Source organism: Lathamus discolor, chromosome 1 (assembly GCF_037157495.1).
Source record: "Lathamus discolor isolate bLatDis1 chromosome 1, bLatDis1.hap1, whole genome shotgun sequence".
Lineage (NCBI taxonomy): Eukaryota > Metazoa > Chordata > Aves > Psittaciformes > Psittacidae > Lathamus > Lathamus discolor.
This window is the reverse complement of record NC_088884.1, coordinates 158,222,588-158,245,415: the sequence shown is the minus strand read 5'-3', so window position 1 is coordinate 158,245,415 and position 22,828 is coordinate 158,222,588. Positions and strand designations below refer to the sequence as shown.

The following is a 22,828-nucleotide window of genomic DNA, read 5'->3' as shown; positions in this document are numbered from 1 at the left end:
GTTCCTTTCTTCTGTTTTACCTTGGTATAACCTTGAGTGCAGAAATGACATACCAGGAAGTGATGATAGAAACTTAAAAGCAGTATTGCAGTTAAAGCAAACATGTATTGTTGAAATCCTTCTGAGGTGAAGTAACATCATTCTTTGTTGTCACACCATGTCATACAAATTTAAAAGTTGGTTTGCTGCAGTTAGATACTCAGTGTGTTTCTATTCCAAAATAGAAAAAATGTATAGGCAGAAATATCTCCCTGTGACTGGGATTGATATCTAATGCAAGCTGAAAACAGTAAACATGTAGTCAGCATCCTGAGCTGTTTGGCCCCACAGTGAAGTGTTGAAGGTGGGAGGAGTGAATTACCTCTAAACATCAAGTTCTTTTGCAGGGCTAGAACCCCAGTCACCCCCAAAAGCCCTGGTGGGGATGACATCAACAGGACCAGCTCCACTGAGTTCCCGGACCCAGCTGAAGGGGAATGAAGATGAACTTGATCCAACCTGTGCAGCTGCCACACTGAAACTTATTAGAGACAAACTACCAAAGTTACCACCTCCACATGCCAGGTTATCTTTGCTTTGATTCTTGTAGAAACCTCTTGCTCTTGTATTTATCACTCACAGAAGCACACAGGAAAGCACTCATTAACTAGGCAAGCTCTTAAAGATGTCTTGGTTTTGGTTTGGTTACAATTTTTTACTTAAATGCACATTCACTGCTTAATATTTGGGATGTTGTTAGTGATTACACCAGGATCTTAAGGAATCTTTTACTATGCACTTGATTTAGGGTGTATTTGGTGTAAATGACGTCTATAAAAATATAAAGTGCTCTCTCCAAACAAGCAAATAAAAAATCTCTAGTTATTGAGGTAATTTTTGGTTTGCAACTAAACTGCACATATCTTAATAATACATTGGAAAGTATTTTCAACCATCTCTTGGTTCCTAGTGACTTGTGCTGTTCATGCTGCCTGGAAATGTGTTACACTGATTCCAAGGATGTATTCGTTGTCAATCCTGTTCATAGCTTGGTGAAACTCCAGCCTTGTCTAGCATTTATCTGTGATTTGGGGATAAGACTGGAGTAATCTACTTGGTGGTGTGTTCCTGAAAAGATGCTTCTGCATTGGCCAGGAAGGCCTCCAAAACCTGGCAGACTGGAATGTAATCAAGTTAAAGGGGTTTGCTTCATTCGAAGTCCAGAGTTTGGAGTATTCAGATGTACATTATGACTTTTAAACTTTAAAAAGTATAATGTTTCAGTAAGGTGAACCAGACCATTTGAAGCTTTGTCAGTGACTACCCAAGGTCTCCACAGTAGTACTCTGTTTTTTGAGGACTAATGAATTCTAAAGTGGTATTGTACAGTAAGTATTATAAACCTGCAAGATGGAATTATGCCAACAAAAGACTTTGCAATCAGTGTGACTCCCAAACTCATGACATGCAAACATCGGCATGAGTTTACAGAAGCACCTGTTAGGTGTACAGCATGCATGATCCATTACTGTCTCGATTAGATCTCTGCATCCGTGGTATAATATGTGTTAGCTGGCTCTCGCTGAATGTGCAGTTAAGCTTCATGGTGCAATGTGCTGTATGTAGAGTGCATGGAGTTGTAGTTTGTATCCTTTTTTCCTTAAAAAAAGACAACCGAGAATAACTCTGTAAAAGCAATTGTACTCCTAGATCTAAGATAATATTAGTGTTGGTGTGAAAATCTAGTGCAAACAGGAAAAGTTGCTGTGATCATTGCTGTTCTCTATTGACTTTTCATCAATTTTCTCCAGTGACTCTGCAACTACTGAGCCAGCAGGCTTCGAAGAGCCTGACAGTAAGAGAAGAAAACTAGAAGAAGAAAGAGCTAAAGCTCCCCTCATGCCTTTTGGATTAGATCTTCACTACTGGGGACAGGATCAGCCAAGTGCTGGGAAGATTCTCAAGTAATGCTCTTTTTCTTTTAAGACAAATTAAACAAATATATAGATTTACTTGTACTCAGAGGTCATGCAGTGGGGTGACTCCCATTTCTTTCGATAATTACTTTTCTCCTTTCACTTATGTTGTAGGATCCATAAACAAAGTCAGAAATTCTACCTTTAAATGATATTTGTTTTGAGAAGATGTGATACTAATTAAATATCCTTTGATGCTTCAAAGCACTTCTTTTCCCTCCCGTCTCTTTTCATGTTGGTCTGTTATCTGCAGCATGGCATCGCTTACTCCAATTTAAACTGGTACCTCATTATGCAAAGTGCTGTGCAAGTGCAGGATAGGCATTCCTTCTGATGGAGACTTCACAGGCTAAATAAATAGTAGGCAAGGTAGGAGAAAGGCTGGGGAGGTGTCAGGGGTCTTTTTCCTGCCTTTAGAGTGGTAACTGAAGAAACTGGTATGCTTGTTCAGTCACACGAAAAATAAGTGGCAGTTACAGGATGTGAATTTGGATCTCTCACTTTCCATTCTTGTCTGGGAAGGTTTTGTTTCTTGGACTTGAAGCACTGCTGACTTAGGGAAAGCTTTAGCAATGCCGTGGAGAAGAGATGGCAGGTATACATCAGAACTTGTTTCTAGTGATCAGGTTTTTAAGTCCTTTTTCAGCACTAGTATTTTCATATGAAAGTTGGGATACAAAATCCTTCCTCTATGTATAAATATCATTAAGTCCGCTAGAACTTTAATGAGTGTGTACTATACCTGGCTTGAATAAGGCAAAAATCATTGACTTGGCTGGGTTGCAAATCAAGCTCTTATATTCTCAGCAGTATTACTTTTCCTTAGTTTGTTTTCTTACTAAAAAAAAAAACCCAATCCATAATCACAGTGTTTGCAGAAAGGAACAAGAGAAAAGCTTTGCTGCTAGACCTGACTGCATAAAGCACAGAATATCTTTTGAATTACTGAAAGCCAGCAAAATATTACTGTTTTAACACAGTCACTCCAAGCTTTGGGTTCTGTCTCATGGGGTGTAAGCTCTTCAAAGCCTATAAAATGGTTAAGATTTTCAGCAGGGCTCTAAGAAGCATTTGTCTGTGATAATGCCAAAAAGGTAGTAAGGCTTTATTTTACATTGCAAATGAGTTATTCAAGTCATAAGTGAAATCAGAAGCATATTTCACTGCCTGTCTGCCTTGTGCTGTACTGTTTTATTTTTTATGCTTTCCAATAAAATAGAGGGCACACTTCTGAACCTTATAGTCTATAACTACAGATATGCCAATCTAACTAAAGATAATTTAAGTAACTCTGCGCACACAATACCATTGACCCCGGGTATAAAATATGTTTATTGGGAAATTAAGGAAGTCACTGGCCAAATCCTTTAAGTTTTCTGTATGCACACATACCATCTCTAGAACATGCCTAGGGAAAAAAAATGAAACCTAAAAGCCAGACAAGACATACAGAATGTGTATGGAATCTGAATATTTAAAATCTGAAGTGGAAGAGTCTTTCTCCTTCACCTGTTTAACAGTACATTTACTTAATTACAGGATTCACAGTAAATTTAGATTTTAATAGAATGCAGCTACCAGGAAAATGATTTTCTAAAGCTTTGTTTAGCTGGTAAATGGTGAACTATTGCCTTCCCTAGAAGGTGACAGTAACCGTGGGCTTTACAAAAAGCTTGTACCAAACCCTTTTCCCTACTTCTGCCTTCACTCACAGAACTCACTAAGCTAGTTTAAGGACTGTTAAAATGAGTGTATAAAACTCTAGTAGTACTTTTTTAGGGGGGAAGAGAGTGTACACTGCACAGTGTTGTACTGTGTAGAGACTATGCCAGCTTAACTGACTGTTTTGGGTAGCATGGACTTTCCAAACTCATCTAGCCTCCTCCTTGAATTAAATTAGAATCATAAGTAAACTAGCTGGTGCAGCAGTTCTTATGACTGTGACTAGGGTACTTGAATTAGCTTATTTAGGTCTTCCTCCTAAATGCATCGTACATTTACATTATTCAAGTTTTTGATATAACCTTCCCCACAGCTTAGGAATGAAGTTGATACAAATTTGTTGAAGGAGTGCAGCATTTCTCCAGGAACTTAGTCTTAGATTTCAGTTAACCACTACTTGTCTTTTGTTCCTCCTAATATATAACTATGTAATTTCCATTAAAACTTCTGTTGTCTAGGTCAGTAACACTCATTTCTATGAGTGTGAGTGGGGTGATGATCATCTAATTGATTATCTCTTTTCCTTCTGATTCCTCTTACAAAAAGGTTTTACTTGTCACATGCATCATTTTGAAAGATTTCATGTTCTTTTTACAATGTTGCTTACATTGCAACAGCAGGAAGGCAGAAAGCTTTGGGAATTTGCACTGCTTTGTTCTTTTGCTGGGAGAAAATAAGTTCTATGCTTGTAGTAAACAGTAATATTTTTGAATATCTGTGTAGGAATCAGGCTATTTTAAGTCCTGTTCCCAAATAGGGATTGATGACATATAGAGTGAAACATTAATCTTAATTTTCTTGGGATATGTAGGATGCAGATTTGGAGGGGGAGATATAAAATAGGTCTTTTATTTAATTGGGAAGGTTGGCATGCACAACTGTTAAATGCTGCTTCATTCTCATGTAATTGTAATTTGATAATTTACAGGGGGAGCAGAGTTCAGACCACCAAATGACATCAGAATTTTACAAAGGGTTTCTGTATGGCTACCTTGCACATAGAAATCCTGTGTGGTGTCTTTTTAGCAATGCTTTCCCCTCAATGTGTTTGTAAGGTTAGTAACACAGAGCCAGCAGTCACTGTTGTTTCCAGAATTGTTTTCAAACTAAGCAAGTAAGAAACCTATTTCATTCTTGTAGTCCTGTCTATTGTATACTCTTGCCACAATTCCTGAACAATTCCTGAATAATTCCTGAAGCTAAAATACTTCACCATTCAAGCGTTTTACTAAAGTCATGTTGGTGTATTATAGAGATTCTTAGAGCTTTTTTGTTTAGGCTATAGTTTGCAGAATTGAAAACTTTTAAACAAAAAAATTGTGGAAGCACGTTATGATGTTTGATGTTAAAGTAGCCTCCACTGTATCTTTTTTGCCTTTATCCCATAATTTACCAGAAAGAAGTTATTTGTACTTTATAGCCAGTTAAAATTCTTCTAGCATTAGCAAGATCTATTCTAGGAAGACATTATTGGATATCATGAATCTCTTCAACAAGGACTTGACTTGTTGAACATTTTCGTGAAGATTTGGCAAATCCTAGAATGGCTTCAAAATTGCTTGATCCCTCTTTTAACCTACTTCTAATCTCTTTACATAGTTTTAAATGGTCAACTATTGCAGTAAAGCCAGCAGCTGTATATGTTGTAGGTTGCAAAGGTCAAATTATTTCCTCTACCTTTTTTTTTCCCCCTTATCAACCGCTGAAAACTTGCTTAGATAAAATTCATCAAAACTCTTCAGGCCCACTAAAGTAATGCTTTAAGTATTAGCTTATGTGCTTCGTGGAATTGAGATTCTGATTAGTGAAGCCAGTGTTCATGTGTGCATGGCTGTGACAGAAGGCAAAGTCTCAGGGGCAGGGATGGCATCCAAGGATATTAATGAATGAGAGGAACTGGATATGGATAAAGGAAATCCTCTCATATAAGTCTGAGATGGGTTGGGTGGAAAAGCTATGTGGAAGAAAGTGATTGTAAAGTATCTTTTAAGAATTAAAGGATATCCTTCTCAAGACGTGTCATCTAGGGATATCCACGCGCAGGCTGGAATTTTGTTTTTTTCTCTTAGTTTAGCTGTATTTTTAACTCTTGAACTTATTTTTCCTTAAATTTTGGATGGGATTGTTGTTGTTTACCTTCAGATGTCTTAAAGTTAGATATCTAAGCTTAAGCTGGTCACCCTGATTTGTTTTCATGATTAGCAGAAAGAAACATTTATCAGAGAGACAGTGAATTGCATCCTAAGACTGGCATCTAAAACTCTCTGGGGTTGCCTGTTTTCATTACTGGCATCCTAGAGTGGCTAAAATGAAATTATATGACTACTATTAAGAAGATTTGAAAATACTCCATCACTCAAGGGTTCTTGCTCCCCTTCTCTCCCACTCCCACATCCACTGTCATGGTGGTACTCATCTTCCATTTGCCTATATAATTACCTGTGTAAATATAGTAAAGAACTCTAATTTTAAAATAGATTTCCAATGGATTAGCTTAATTTCCTAGAGGAACACCCATAAATTTCTCAGACTTATGGACACTGTATATGAAAACCTGGAATAATGAATCTTTAAACTGCTTGTTTGCTCTCATCCTTGGTCTCAGTATATTGCAACACTGATTTCAGCTCCTGCTTCTCTGCTGCTACAGGAATACAGTTACCCGGAGAATTTAAGATCAAACTGTTTCCTCCCTAATCTATCTTCTGTGTTTGATCACAGAAGTATTTTGTTATGAAGAATGTTAATTACGGAATTACAAAGTTATTCACTGAAACTGGGTATCAGATAACTGATGCTGAATGTCAGATCATGAGCTAGAGCTAAGCCTCATAATAGGTTGGTAGGTTAGATAAGAAATCAATACTAGACGGGCTTTGGTGATATTTGAAAAACATCTTCGTAATATAGGAGTCATAAGAAAGAATGTTAGATTCCTAGGTTTTTCTAACTCACTAGTAAAGCTTCCTTTCCTTTACGTGTAAGTTCACCACAGGATGATACTGGCATCTTTATGTGCTTTCTTACAACTTTGTGAATAATTTTCATTCATTGTTTCCCCAGATTTGCTTCTGAGCATCGATTTTGGGCACCCAGTGAAGTAGAGGAAGAGGTGGAAAATAAAGAAATAAGTGAAATGTTAAAAACTAGATACATCACATTTGCTGGCAAGTTTGAACCAGTGAAACATAAATGTCGAGCACGGATGCCTGATGGAAGGCTGTGTGAAAGACAAGATCGGATTAAGGTGGGCACTCAGTTACCTAACTTCCAGGATATGTGCTATATGGAGAAGATCTCATTAAAACATGTCTATGAATGTTGATTTCACATTGCAAATATAGCTTGAGGCAGTAGAAGAAAATTGTATCTGGAGAAATTTCCTGCCCATGGCCGGTGGGATTGGAACTAGATGATTTTAAGGTCCTTTCTAACCCAAACCACTCTATGATTCTAAATTTACTATTTATATGTGTTTCGTATGGGAAGAATCCTTTTGGTAAGGAAGCTGTGAACATTTAAGGAACTTTCAAATATTTTTGGCGTTTTTATTTATACTTTATTTTTACATATTATGTATGAGTATATATACCTGTCAGTAAAGCAGAAACAGTTGCTGAAAAGTTCTTCTCATTTAAAGGCACATTTGATATTAACTGTATTTAGAAACTTGGGTGTTTGAGGGGCAAATTAGGTTTTATGAAAGCTAAATCCTATGCAACCTCAAATTATGAGCCCTATGAGCAGAAATACTTTGCTTAAGTACTTTGTTCTAATATCCCTGTTCTTCCTCTGTTACCTGAGATTGAAGGATCTGAATCACTAAAATACTTTAAATGGGATTGTTACGTGGTAGGGATATAGCATAAGCAACAACATACAATGCAGCATTGGTGCCCTTGTGACTTGACAGGATGTGCTGCCTGACCACCTGAAATTGGATATTCATATCACAGAGAGCTTATTTCTTTGAGATCGTGAATATATTAAACACATGGTGTGTATGGGATCTTCATGCTTTCTAAGGGGGAATGAGAATCAAGTAGAGGGTTTTGTTGCTTCATTCCAGTGTCTGACTTTAACCTATGTTGTATAACATGTAAGCATATTCTTTCCATTCAGGAGTTGATCTTTTTTTTTCTCCCTTTCTTTTTGAAGTGCCCTTTCCATGGAAAGATAATTCCTCGGGATGAATCTGGGATTCCCATAAATGCTGAGGACAGAGCCAGAGAAGAAAAGATGCGGTTTGAGAAGCAAGCAGCTCAGCCAGGTTTGTGTCTGTATAACATCTTAAAAAAAAAACCCCGAACTAAAAAATACTAAGCCAGAGGTAGGAGATAAGCTTTAAATGGAAGCTTCATATCCTTATCATCTATATGTTTGTGTGTATATTATATACAGTATTCACAATATCTACAATTTATTCATAATCTATACAATAATTGTATAGATTGTAACTACATAGTATCTATGTATTTCATATATTGTATCTATATATTGTATCTATGAATAGATACAGCGTAGATACACATTGGACAACAGTCTCCCTCTGTATAGGACATTTGTTGAACAACAAATGTGACAGGCTGTATGAAGAGCTGACCCTTTTATGGGTAAAGGCAGAGGCTGAGATCGTAGAACTGGATCGTATTTCTGTTTTACTCCTAACCATATTCTCTCATTTAAATTCCTGTTGATTTTAATTTGCAGATCATTTGCAGTGATTCTTACTTATGTGATAAATATGGATGCATATGTACACTGAATAAGGTTAACATTGCATTTGTTCTTTATTTCCAGTAGTTACAATGTTCCTAATGCTTCTCAGACAGATGAATTATAGCCTTTATCTTAAGGAACATGTTTATTAAGGACAATTAAACCTGTTTTGTGGGAAATGCTTGACATGTTCCCATGCTTCTGAAAAGAATTTGTCTTATCTTGCAGGTCCCTAAAAGCTGTGATTTATGTAATGTAATGCTGATACAATCAGGATCACTGTGTTACCACGGATATTGGCAGAGTTGTTTTTTGTCACAATGTGGGAACTTGTTTTTCCTATATCTATTCATATCATATTCTCTGTTTCCTATATCTACTAGTGTTTTATAAGAATTCTTAGCCTTGCTATGTTATGCATCTGTGCAGCACCACTAGAAAATGCTCTGAACTAGGGGAGCTTTCACTTTGGGCTTTATTGGCATTATAACTAGTCTGAATGTTCTGATAGGCATGATATTTGTGATGGGCTTGGGGAAGACAGCAAGCAGACATCTGCTGTTTAATTGCTTAGATGTTACTGTGCAATACTCTGGATTTTGTTTTCAAACAGTGGGGATAGACAACAAAACTTAATGGCTTTCTTGCATCCTGTCTGCTGCTTTCAGGTGAGGAGGGAAGGCTCATCCTTCCCCAAGATTATTTGGGCATTTTTAGCCAGGATAAAGTTCTGGACTGCTAGGTAAGGAATACAGGCAATGAAAAAGACAGCAAGCAATGAATACACAGGCAGGAAGACTTCCAAGGAGAATGAGAGATTTTTTTGCAATAGTACAACTAAACCTCATTAGTGATGGACAGAAGGTAGATTTTCATGAGCACCAGGGGGATTGCAACCAGGGAACTACTGGAAGTTGATGGACTGCAAAGGAAGATGGGAGAGAGGGATCTATCCAGCAAAGACGTAGTGTGTAATTGGAGGGGACAGATTTGTTTTCAAAGCTTTTATTTAATCTGTCTTCCTCCAGAAGACCTTAGTTTTCTCTATTTTAAGTTATTTTTTCTAGGTGAGTATTCTGCATTCTAATTAAATTTACCTATAGTCTTTATTTTGGTAACTTGTAGTATGCTCCTTTTAAAGAGGTAGTTCTCCCTTAAGCTCTCGGTATTTCATCATTTTCACAGTCATATATGTTATTCATGAGGCTTACTAAACCTTCCATGAAACCCCTTCAGAGCATAATGAACAGTTGTTGGTCTGTTATCCAAAAAGGTCTATGTCAAATCAATGTGCCTTTAAGTACACAACTCATCCACCCAGTTTCCTTTAATACTGATCTGGCTGTCTTTGAGTGACTGTGCTTTGCAGTTGCCAGCACCCCCAAATGCAGGGGGTACTGAACACCTTCTAGGATTTGCATGTATCGAAGTGCTGTGTTTACAGGCAATTTCCATTCTTGCCCATGTGGAGTACTGAAGTGCTCTAAACCGGCATCCAGGCAACAGCATGGGCACAGCTGGATTGTGAAACCAGGGCAGTGGTTTGGGTGTTGTGCAAAAAGAGTTCCCGACTTAGTTATCATCATAGAATCCCAGACTGGTTTGGGTTGGAAGGCACCTTAAAGCTCCTCTCGTTCCAACCCCCTGCCATGGGCAGGGACACCTTCCACTAGAGCAGGTTGCTTCAAGCCCCATTCAGCCTGGCCTTGAACACTGCCAGGGACAAGGCACAACTTCTCTGGGCAACCTGTGCCAGCGCCTCACCACCCTTGCGCTAAAGAACTTCCTTATATCTAATCTAAATGTCCCCTTTGCCAGTTTAAAGCCATCCTCCCTTGTCCTGTCCCTACATGCCCCATCGCAGCTTTCTTTTAGTCCATTTTAGGTACTGGAAGCTGCTCTAAGGTCTCCTCCGAGTCTTCTCCAGGCTGAACCAGCCCAGCTCTCTCAGCCTTGCTCCAGAGCAGAGGTGCTCCAGCCCTCTGAGCATCTTCATGGCCTCCTCTGGACTCACTCCAACAAGTCCATGTCACTCTCTGATGAGAGCAGAGTCAGGGGGGAGAATCACCTTTCTCTACAGGCTGGTCATGCTGCTGGTGATGTAGCCCGGGACGTGATTCGCTTTCTGGGCAGCGAGTGCCTACTGCTGGCTCACGTTGAGCTTCTCACTAACCAGCACCCCCAAGTCCTTCTCAGGACTGCTCTCACAGAATCACAGAATCCCAAGGGTTGGAAGGGACCTCAAAAGATCATCTAGTCCAACCCCCCCACAAGAGCAGGGTAACCACACAAACCTAAATTATGTTTATGACAAACTCAAATTAGCAAATTAAGCTAGTTGGGTGTTCTTGAGGGACTAGTTTCAAGCTAGAAACTAATACTCTTGGTATAAAAATCACTTGCACTGAAAAATATTGATTTATTTTTTCTGTGAAATTGCCATTGCTTGAGGCTAGACATAATATTTATTTTTATTACAGTGTCAGCTTGGTGTTGTTAGAGGCTTCTCACCTCTGGCGCACACGGATGTGTGTGTTGGTCCCAAACCAGTGTTGACATCGCTGTGTTGCATTATTGAGTGCTGTTGTTAAGCTGAGATGTCATACAAAGGTCCAGCCTGTCTGTCTGGGGAGTTACTGGAAAAGCTATAGTGCTTAGCTTATTGGACAAAACCTTGCAGGTTTATAAAGACATATATAGATATACATATATATATATACACACATATGTATATATATATATACACACACATACCAGATGTCACTAAATGTTTTTATCCACTTTTGCTGCTTTCTTTGTTTCTCACTAGTTTTATATTTATTTTATAGTATTTTCTTCAACCTTTAAAAATGGCCTTTGTTTGGGCTTGTGGTTTGGAGAAGGGGGGTGTTGGTTGGTTTCCATTGGGGTGTGTTTGGTTTGGATTCTATTTACAAAGGAGTTGGAGCAAGTCTGAACAGTGCTGCTATGGGAAATAATACAAGTGGGAATCCACTCTGTAGTGTAAGTGCTTTGGTCTTACCATTGACAACATCATTTGCCAAGGACAACAGTTTGAAAAATTCTGAGATGACATTAAAAGATGAGGTGAGGTTAAATTGCACCAAAATTCTTCCTACAAATTTTCCTATTGGATAGTAGGTTTATTTTCATCCTTGAGTAATTGAAGTGGAAAACAATTCTGTAAAATAATACAGTATGTGTGATCATGCCCATGTTTTGACAACACTGCCATTGATATTAAAGAGCATTTTTCAACTTAGTATAAGGTTTTAAACTCTAACTAATGCCCACAAAATGGTGTTTTGGGCTCTTCAGTCCTGAAACAATGAATCAGGTGGGATTATGCTGACCTGCTAATCTGCAGCGTTCATCCTTTTCCAATAGTTCGCACACAGGAGCAAATTAAGTGCCTATTTTTTGTGTCAACCCTGAAGAGTATCTGGTTTTTCAGCCCTTAGTGACTTGTTAACAAACAGGTATCAGGACAGTCTGGTGAAGGCAGGCCGCTGGCCAGTCAGATGTGAAATAGCATCTCTTTACTAACTACGGTATTGATTCCCGCCTACCCTTGCAAACTGTGTAATTTTCTTTTCCCTGCTGTTAAACTCAGTAACAATGTATGAAGAGCTTTAGGGGCCCATCAATGCTCAAAAAGGCTGCTCTTCCCTGGCATTCTATTGATTTTTCTCAAAGGCTTTTAAATTGCTCCTTCATTTTACTCAAATGCTCATTTCATCTCTACTGGATGCCGGCATTTTTTCGTTGTGTTTAAACAATTGCTCCATTCAGGGGGTTCCTAAACTGTGACGCCTTCTTATTACTGGGAGATAAACTGTTTAGACAGTTTTCCTTAATCTTGGATTAATCGTTCCTGTATCTGAATTGTGCTGTTCTGTATTCCTTCAAAAAAAGAAGTCTGTGAGGTCTTATGATCCATCGATTATATGTGTTCTATTTTCTCCCTCTATACTGCTCAGTTCCTTGCACAGCTTCATTTTCCTCTTGCTTTTGGTGTGTTGGATTTTAATCGGTCCTTGCTTTCACATATCATAGCAGGTTAGATCTAACCTTTCCTTGGAAAATTGCTCTGGTATTCCTAAACATTGTGTTCTTAAGTGAGGACATAGCCTCTGACCTTCCTGAAATGTTGTTAGCAATACTTATCACACTCACTGACTTATACACAGTCACTTGGTGTGTAAGTGAAATTGTAGAGATGTTTAGGACTGTTTATTCTTCTATATCTACATAGATGTTAATAACGGTAGTAGACATTAGTATTAGAATGTCTGCAGGCAAAAAAGGCTGACAGACATACGAGAACCTATACAACACATGAATGGCAGTTATTGGTTAAATTACAGAATTCTGACACTTATGCTGAGTTTGGACCATGTTATTCTTTGAAGTGGTGCTTGCTACATTTTTTTCCCAACCCCTATGCTTAAAGTCTTTATAATGCAATGCCATTTTCCTAACTTTGCCTTTGAAGATATCCATCCTCTGGCCACATTTTTACTTTCTACTGTGTTACCTTGTTCTGATATTACTGTTACTGTTCTGATGTTACTGTAGTGACAGGACAAGGGGTAACAGGTTAAAACTTAAACAGGGGAAGTTTAGATTGGATATAAGGAGGAAATTCTTTCCTGTTAGGGTGGTGAGGCACTGGAATGGGTTGCCTAGGGAGGTTGTGAGTGCTCCATCCCTGGCAGTGTTCAAGGCCAGGTTGGATGAAGCCTTGGGTGGTATGGTTTAGTGTGAGGTGTCCCTGCCCATGGCAGGGGGGTTGGAACTAGATGATCTTGAGGTCCTTTCCAACCCTAACTATTCTATGATTCTATGATCCTATGATATGCAAGGCTCTACTACGGGTGAAAGACCACAGTTTCCTTAAAGAGTTAACAGTTTTTCCTGTGGTGGCTTCTCTGATCAGAATCTATTTACAGGGTACGGTTGGATTCTGGAGCATTAAAGTTTTGATAAAACCATAAAACAGGTTTTCAATGAGATAAATTTAATTCTTATTATTGTGAAGAGAATAAACTTGATTTAGACATCTTTTTCAGATGCTAAATTTGGCTCATGGCAACAGGGTCATGTTGTCTTACTCACAAGCGCTATTTAGGTGTCAGATACCAGCTTGTATTTAGAAGCAAATACGATTGATGCAGAAGTTACAATGTCATCACCCTACTCTACTCAAAAGTTGACATATTCTATTTTGTTTAGGTTTATTTTTAAGCTTACTCAGAATTTATTTCTGGAGATAAGGTGCTCAGCTACGCTGTTGGCCTGTTGTTCCATTTCTAAATAATAATCACTGTGTTTGTGTCACCTTTCCTACATGGAATAGTTTCCTTGGAATTTTGCTGCTGTGGTACTGCAAAAACTTAAGTCTTCCTACAGAACAGTTTTATCTATAGCAACTATTAATAGATACTAATCCCAGACTTACAGGGCTTCTTCATCAAGATCTGTCATTTTGGCTAACTGTTTTATCCACCCTTCCTTTGTGTATGCAGCTTACAGCACAGTGACTCTGCCCTCAGCTAGCAGCGACAAAACCTGTACCTTAGAAGAGTCTACATTCTGCCTAGGTTTGGAGTTTCAAAGTGCATGCTTTTTCTTTTAAACAGAGTGGCGAGATCCAGAATTCATGAGAGAAATTGAAGCAGCCACAGGAGTGGATCTTGGTTCCTCTAAAATTAATGGAAAAGAAGGGAAAAAGAAAGGGAAGAAGAAAAAATACCCAAATCTGACAGACCTGAAGCAGCAGGCTAACACTTCTCGTTCCCGGCTTGAGAAGAAAGTCTTCAATAAGTAAGATGCTTAGTTCTCTAAAGCCTGATAAGTTGCTGTTTCCTTACGTTTCACTGGTACTTTCTGTTTCTACATGAACATGCACTTACTGAAAAACTTGCTTCACTAACTGCAGAGCAGGAATGCCTTCTGTATCTCTGGAGGGTCAAGAGCAGCCAGTACTTATGCCCAAGGTTATTTGTTTGACAATGTTCAGTTAATTTACAAAATTCCCCTGTGAATGATTTATATTTGTTTTCATCCTTCTCATTTTTTTTATCTTTAATTGCTGTACTAGCTTCTCTGGATGATCATTTATTAATCAGATGGATGCTACTTTATGTGTGCAAGTAGTGCTGGATCTGGAAAGAAGATGATATGTTCAAAGTGGCGCAGTTTACAGCATCAGAAGCACTGTAGTAGTGTAGATGGAATGAAAATGAAGTTTTCTTTTGAAAGCCTAAGATAAGCTGTCCTGAGCAGAACTTCAGTTAATAAAAGGATCTATCAAAAACCCTTGGGTTTTGGCATGTTGACAGTTGCTCTCAAACCTCTAGTTTATGCTCAGAGACCTTCCCAAACTTTTGACTGCTGCTGGGGCTTTCTGTGTATTTTCTATCACTCCTGGACATACTAAATTGCTAGCTGGGCCTGATGCAGTGCCTTCCCACCACACAGTGATCCCTTCCTCTGTATTGTTCAGGCACACACTGTCATTACATTTTTCTCCTCCTATACCAAGAATGCATTCAACTGGTTAAGAATCGTAGTATAGTTAGGGTTGGAAAGGACCTTAAGATCATCTAGTTCTAACCCCCCTGCCATGAATATTTCTTGTGTTATGGTCCTTGTTCACTTAACCCCTGCTGTTCTCTGTAAATATCAAGGCCTGGAACTTACTGCAGGTCTCTTCTCAGCCTAGGAGTCTGGAGATGATTATTCCCTGTACCAGAGACATGTGGACACAGTATTCTTCCCACCATGGTGCTGTTTCAATATGTATCTCTCTCCCCCCTGCACCTGTGAAAACAGTATCTCTTGGCCTACATTTAGACTGAGAAGAACCTGTTTGGATGGCAGTAGCATTCAGACATGTAGAACAAAGGCATGTCCTTAGCTTACATAGACATATGTTAACTTTAAAGCAGACACTCTAGCTCAGAGAGAAGTGGGAGCCTATGATTTCAGAATGCATACTATCTCCACATATCCACTCTGTAATGCTATTTCTGATGTCTAGTCTTGGTTAGATGTGGCTGCAACATAAATTTGCCTAAGCATGCGCTGGTCTTGATCAAATAGAAAGCAGATGCAGCTATTGAAAGAGTTTCACATGTAAAATTCAAGTAGTCAAAGGAAAGTGAAAAGTTTGAAGTTCTCAAATGAAAAAAGCAAAATTATTATTATCATTAATGGTAGCTTATTCCCTAAACATACTGGATTAGTTGAACAGCGTCCAAGGCACAATATTTGTTTAAACTCTATTTTCCTTTTTCTGCTGTAATGGTTATAATAACCAAGCCAAATCCACATTGCTTTTAGTAACAGAAATAACACGTTTTCTGTGGCATTCTCATCTCACTTGATCTTAGTTAGAAGTCAGGGACACACAGTTCTAATGATCAGAATTTCATATCAGCTTTCACAAAACAAATTTTAAAAGCTGGTTTTGGTTTACTATGGTTTGTGCTAATGATTTTGAGTATGTGTTACTGCCAGGCATAGGGAATCAAACCTGTCATGTTTTAATAGGTTTCATGCTTTGCAGCACTAAACAAGATGATAACCTTGGCTCCTTCTAACAACCCCAAATTACTTGAAATGTATAGGTGATAAACCCAGGCTCTAGTCTGCCAATAAAGTTAAGTGAAATTGCACACAGATCATCAAAGTGGGATCTCATTTCATTTACAGTATCGCACAATCCAGTGGTGCTAATGTAAAACCTACATGACATGAAAGTGTCAAGGCCACTCTGCACTGCTAAAGGCTCACTTTTCTCCTACCAATTAGGCAATATTTGAAGTGCAAACCCATGACCACATTTTCCTTACTCTGGTAACTTTATTGGCAGAATTTTGTTAAAAGTATACCTCTCCCAAGGTGTTTTTTCAGAATATTGGTTTTCATTACAGTTGCTGCTGAGAAAATCTTTAATCCCACCATTTAGAAGTGTTATTAAGAAGTATCCCCTGTTTTGAGATGTTTCAAAATGGCTTTTGAAATGAAGTTGTTACAGAGAGCTAAAACAGGCATCAACTTGCCTCTCAGAGATAGACCCTTCCAGCTCTGCTTCTGTGGTTGTAGGGCCTGATCCTGAAAACGCTTGGTGCACACTAGTAGGTGGATGTCTTGTCTTCTGCACAGCCTTCAGTATCCTCTGAAGTGATAAACACAGAGTCTAACAGCACTAGGCTTGAAACCATCCATGTGTGATGGAACCTGCCAACTGCATTTTGGTGTAGAAATCAAATCAGTGCCATGTTCTTAAACAAGACATAGTCCCTCAGACCAAGCCCTTATTAGCTGGTATACCTCCCATGCTGGCAGGCCACCCAGGTCCTTACAGAGATGTGTTAGGAGAGAGGTTCCTTCTTCATAAACAGAAACAAGGTGACATCTGAGCACACCTGCAAATAGCAGCCTCAGATTTCTGAGCTTTTGTGCTAGAGGCACACAGAGTAACCTATAAAAATGGGAACTCTAGAATCCTGTGAAGGACAAAATTCCCTAGACAAGATAAACTCAGATGTGCACAACAGCTGCTGTAAGTTTCTGTGGGGCCAGAAACAGAACACAGCATTCTTTTGACTTCTGCTTTCTTACCCCTCTGGAATTAGGAACCCGTTCCTCTGCTTTACCAGTTAAAGGATGTATAGACTTACACTCTCTGTGCCTGTTATGAGAATCTCCTGCTCCTACCCATGCTGTCTAGGCATCATTTTCCTCACCCTCAACACCTCAGCTGTGTGATCTTCACTTAAAGTTTGTGTAAGGAAAAACTGTTGGTGTCTTCACTCTCCCAGTTCAAAAGCGTAGCAGTCCCTTGCAAAAGAAGATAATCTCTTGGCACCATCTTTACTGGGAGGAAGCAATGGCAGCAAATAAAGAGCAGCAACACTCATCAGATTTAAGAGCATCAGAAATCTTAAGAGCTCCAAAGTTTATTTCTTTATTTCATTTTTGAATCCCAAGAACACACCAGAGTTGTCTTCAAGCACAGCAGCCACTGTGGAGGGCTAAAATGCTTTTGCCCATCATGAGGTAGCAGAGATCCCATTCCACTTATATACAAGGATAAGATACTGGACATACCGTCCTTACAATGCTAAACTCTAAGCACTTGGCTGTTCTGCAGCAGTTATCCATCTTTCTGCAGACATGCATGTCAGTCTCTGGTGTCTTCCTAAACTAGTGTTGTATGTTTGGGTTAAAAAGTTGCTGCTCAGGAATGGGGATGCTGCTGGTGCGAGCAAATATATCTTACTCTGCACACAGCTGATGAAATGGGGTTTCAGTAACCTCTGAAAGGAAAGTTGCTAAATAGGTTATAGTTACATGAATTGAACAGCAAGCCCTTTCCTCACAAAAACATTCTAGGTTCTGCAGGTTGGATTTCATAAGGGTTTCTGGGTGTTAAGTTTTTTGGATCCTGTTAGATGCCTTTAGTTATCTTCCCCCCCAACCACACCCCGAGAGCAGTTAGGTGCTTTTGAAAAATCAAACTTGCTCTGTGTCACTATCAGAAATAATGCTCAGAGAGTGGAATGCACAGCCATTAAACTGGAAGACTTTCATTTGTTTACTCTTGTTAATAAAATCATTGCTCGAATTAAACTATTTGTATTGCTGCAGCTAATTTATTTAACCAGACAAATTTGTTCAGCCTCATCAGTGCAGTGTTCAGGAGCCTGGGAGTGATTAATCATAGTTCATTCCCCCCCATTCATAAACATTCTCTGATACTGTGTAGGAATCAACATAACTGAGTTTATTGTTTTGTGTTTCTCTTTCAGAGGTGCCATGAAACGGGTGGTGAAAGCGATGAACCGAGTGGACCAAAGGAAGCACGAGAAGTTTGCCAACCAGTTTAACTATGCACTGAATTAAATTGTTAATCATCTTTACCCTTCATTTGATTACAAGAGTGCAAGTGCACAAAACTTTTAGCACATATCTTCATATTTGTGCTGAAACACTGTGCTTAGTGTGGTTTTACTGGGGTAATCTTTTTTGTTTTCAACTTTAACTTATTTGATAATAACATGAATTTTGACAAAGATGTGGAAGTACAGAATGGCATATGTTCCACAATTATTTCAATTATTTGAAATATACATGAAATAGAGCATGTTTTATGACTTGTACATACTCTGGGTTAAGTGTTTGGGGTTTTTTCTTTCCTAAGGGGCTCATGTGATTTGTACTCCCATTACCAACATGTGTGTTGTAATTTGCCTCCAGGTGCATGCCTTCAGAGAAAAAGATGCCTTAGAAACAATCAGATTTCTACCAGAGAAAGGCCTCTACCAAAGCAGCCTTCTGGTACCTAAAGGGGCCTACAAGAAAGCTGGAGGGGGACTTTTTACAAGGGCGTGTAGTGGCAGAACAAGAGGGAATGGCTTTAAACTGACAAAGGGGACATTTAGATTAGGTACAAGGAAAAATTCTTGCCTGTGAGGGTAGTGAGACACGGGCACAGGGTGCCCAGAGAAGATGTGGCTGCCCCATTCCTAGGCCAGCTTGGATGGGGCTTGGAGCAACCTGGTCTAGTGGAAGGTGTCCCATGGCAGGGGGTTGGAACTGGATGAGCTTTAAGGTCTCTTCCAACCCATATACTCTGTGATTCTACAATTTGCTCAGCCTACTAATCTAGAAAGTGCACTACATTATGTAGCACAGTAGCTCCTGAGTACCTCTAAAGACCTCTCGTGTACACAAACAGAAAAATATCCAAATCAACTGATGCCTTCAAATAATGAATGGAGCAAAGTTTGATTTCAGCAAAAGATGTCCACTGCACTGGAAGCAAAACCACTCTTACTATCAGTGTAGCTAACTTGGCAGTAAAGGCTTCAGGTGAGACTGAAGACGAGGACAAACCAAGTTCATCAGCAGGTCAGTTGAATCAACTGCTAAACTGATTTTACTTGTTATTAAAGACACACACATGAAAAAAACCCAACAAAACCCATCGACCACAACATCCTGCACATTTGAATGTAAAATAGATCATTGGATTCTGGGACCCCAGAGCAGTCCAAATGAAACTCGCTGATCTTGGAGATTAACATTCAAAAGAGCCACAAAGGTTGCTGTGCCACTGTTTCAGAGATTCTTGAGCCTGCCCAGACTGAAGGTGTTCATTTATAAGACATGTTTCCTCCCTGTAAAAAGAGTGGGGAATTTGTATTGTCCAGTGGCACTTAACCCTTATTTGCTGTGAACATCAGATGTCAGCACTAGAAAATTTCCAGCAAACAGTAGGTGTGCTTTACCCCATGGAGTTACCATTTTGGCCTTTAGTAGAATTAAAAACATAAAATAAATATAAAGGCCAAAGACCAAGATCAGAAAAGGAACTGGTAGAAATACATGCGAAAAAGGTGTGCTTAGTAATTAATACTCAGTTGTGATGCTACTCAGTCACATCAGTTCTAAAATTAGCAGCTGAAACTTCCTATCTGGACCTGAGTGTCTGATCTACCAGTTAAACCTGATCCTGTTGTGATCTATGTGCTCTGCCCCTTTCTTTATTAAAAACACATGCAAAAAGGTGTTTTTCTAAAATGACTGTTCTGTGCAGAAAGAGAATGTGCAGAATTAAGGTTTCCCAGCAAGTGACTTGGAGATGGCTCACTTGGACACAGGGGCATGTAAGAGTGACAGAGCACTGGAACAGGTTGCCCAGGGGGGTTGTGGAGTCTCCTACACTGGAGATATTCAAGGCCCGCCTGGACAAGTTCCTGTGTGATGTACTGTAGGTTACCCTGCTCTTGCAGGGGGGTTGGACTAGATGATCTTTTTAGGTCCCTTCCAACCCTTGGGATTCTGTGATTCTGTGACTTTGGTCCAGGTTAGCAATGCCCTTTTCTAAAGCCCTTCTACTTCCTTTTTTCTGGTTTTGTTGCAAGAACTTTCCTTGTAAGGTGGAGAATAAACCCAGTTGGATATGAATTTTTTTTAATTCCTCTTTCTGCCTTGAAGCAAGAAAGACCATTGGCTTTTCATAGGAGAACATGTTAAACACACATCCTCTGTAGCACTGCCTCTTACCAGCATGTATCTTCCCTTCATCCAGTGCTTGAGGAACTTCCAGTGCTTCCCCTCCCATGTTAGTTATTGCCTTGTTTAATCAAGTGATTTCTCTACAGCGTAACTCAGCGTACATACACACAACAGGTCTTGAATTTTGCCATTTTGACCATTCTCGTTAGACCTGGTCAGACGTCATTCAAAGGTTTGGAGAACTTTTTCCTTTTCTTAAATAGAAATCCTTTTAAGTTTGAAATAAATCAGTCTGGTTTTTAAGTAAATCACACCTCTCTGTGTGTCACTTCCAGCAGTTTGCAAGTTTGAGGTCTCTGAGATCTCAGCTTTGCAAATATCTTAGTTGCTAAACTGTGTGATGTTTCTACTGGAACTTTTCTATTCCTGTCCTCAGGGCTTCTGGAAAAATAAACATACCATTCGTGTAATTTCTGGTGTGTGTGTTTTGCCTTTATAACTCAACTGCCTTTGCAATTACACTGTAACGTACTTCAGTGAATATTCTGTGTTTCTGTAAGGATGTGGTAACTGAGCTGCAGTGAGCTGTGCTGATGCACCTAAGTCATCCTTTTATAACTAGTGCTGTTTTGGGGATAGAATGGGAACTGAAAGCAGACTTCTCCGTGAGTATTCATACCTGAGCACTCAATTGCATATGGGGAGGAAAAGATTATAGCAAAGACTATAGCATGCACGATTTTAGTGCTGTTTAAGGTTGGAATCAAGGGGCTGGCTCTAATACAAAGCACTTGGTGACATCACAGTGTGAGCAGGGTTTCTGAATAAAAACAATCCTTCAGCACATCCTCTCTGAAGTTCTTGAGGCAGGATGGGTCCTTACTTATCTTTTGCACGATACCTTGCGATTTCAATTCCTCTGAACTTGCTTGAGGCTTGTCTTTAGCAATCCAGGTCTGGCTGAAGATTTCCATTGGAAAACCTTAACCCTCAAAAGCTCTTAGAAATGAAATGTAAAAGATTTATTTGGGGGTTGGGCTTGGTTTTGGGTTTTTCTTGAAGCAAGACAGACGCCGGATTTGTAAGTGATTCTGCATGGACAGTGCATCGGGCACATAGAACAGCTTACAGGTTGGGGAAGGCATCAGTGAGTTCAAAGTGAACATTATTGCCCTTCCAGCTGTGGGACTTGAAAAAAAAAGCAGCAGAGAGAGCTATTCATTATTAATATTTCTGAGTTGCTTTTCCTCTTCTTCCTTTCGTTCAAAGCTGATTGAGTGGAGGAAGAAATTAATTCATGTCCTTGTTGAGCTTTAGCTATTAGCTAGGCCTGGATAGTACAGAGCCTAGATTTAGTACTGGCTCAGGAGAGCCGTCTGGGAGCAGGCTCTGCTGTGTTGGGAGGAGGGCACAGTGGTGCGTTGTGTTAGTGACAGGCTGCACCTGAGGCTGGGCAAACTGAGCTAGACTTTACTTCAGTGCAGTCTGCTTCTCCATCCCTAAATGTCTGGAACTTCAATACTGTAATTCTGAGTGGACTTCTTGCTTTTCTTCCTATCAGTGCCTTCAGCACAACACCAGCCAAGTGCTCATATGGTTGTAGCATCAGAAATCCCCTCTTGTCAAGGGGTTAAGGAAAAAGCTTATTAAAATGGTTTAAATGTGGTGCTAATTAGTTTAACTGTAATGAGCAGCATTAGGCATCTGGTTACTTTGAAAGGGATTGTTGAATGACCATTTCTGCCACCATTCCAATTTGCATAATGACAAGGTGTTGGCATTGCATCCACCATTAATTTGCAATATTTATAACACCATTACGGAGCCACTCTTATCCTCATGCACTATATAAGGTATATGGAAACATAATAAATGATTCTGCTTGTTTGGAAATTGCTTTGGGATGTCTTTGGATTTTGGTAATAGTATTTTTGGCAGCTGAAGGCTAACAGCACCCGGAGGAGAGTCTGCCACATGTTTTGACCAGGGTAGGAATTAGATGTCGCTTCCATATGTGTGTTGAGTGTTTATTTTCCCAATGCTGAAGCAGAAGCAGCAAACAAGAGTGACTGGGTGTGCTGCAGAGCGTGCTCCAAGCAAACACTGTACATATATCACTCCAGATCCTCACTGTGAGGTGTAGTGCTGAAGTTCCACAGATCATTCTTAACTGCAAATCTCAACACATTTAACAGGTCGCAGAGCTCTACTCAGTCCTACAAACTCTTGGTCAGCACAAGGAGTGGAAGCTCTACCAGCAGCCCATCCAAATGCTTTCCTCCAGTGCTTCTCATGCAGCCTCTGGGGACCAAGGCAAGGGAAATAAAGGTGGTCCTACCCATGTTATGGGTGGAAAAACAGGAAAGAGTCCTTTTATGTGCGGGACAAGTTCTTGTAAT

General features: G+C 39.5%; 1 protein-coding gene across 1 annotated transcript in view; it reads left to right on the top strand.

Annotated features, from left to right (window-relative positions):
* Positions 1 to 20,899, top strand: part of UVSSA (UV stimulated scaffold protein A) — a 58,123-nt gene extending 37,224 nt beyond the window's left edge. The window contains exons 8-13 of the mRNA XM_065661050.1: positions 387 to 564; positions 1,791 to 1,943; positions 6,741 to 6,924; positions 7,836 to 7,947; positions 14,039 to 14,222; positions 18,218 to 20,899. Coding sequence (XP_065517122.1) covers positions 387 to 564; positions 1,791 to 1,943; positions 6,741 to 6,924; positions 7,836 to 7,947; positions 14,039 to 14,222; positions 18,218 to 18,311 — 905 coding nt within the window. The 3' untranslated portion in view covers positions 18,312 to 20,899. The remainder of the gene's footprint in view (positions 1 to 386; positions 565 to 1,790; positions 1,944 to 6,740; positions 6,925 to 7,835; positions 7,948 to 14,038; positions 14,223 to 18,217) is intronic.
* The last annotated feature ends 1,929 nt before the right edge of the window (positions 20,900 to 22,828 follow it).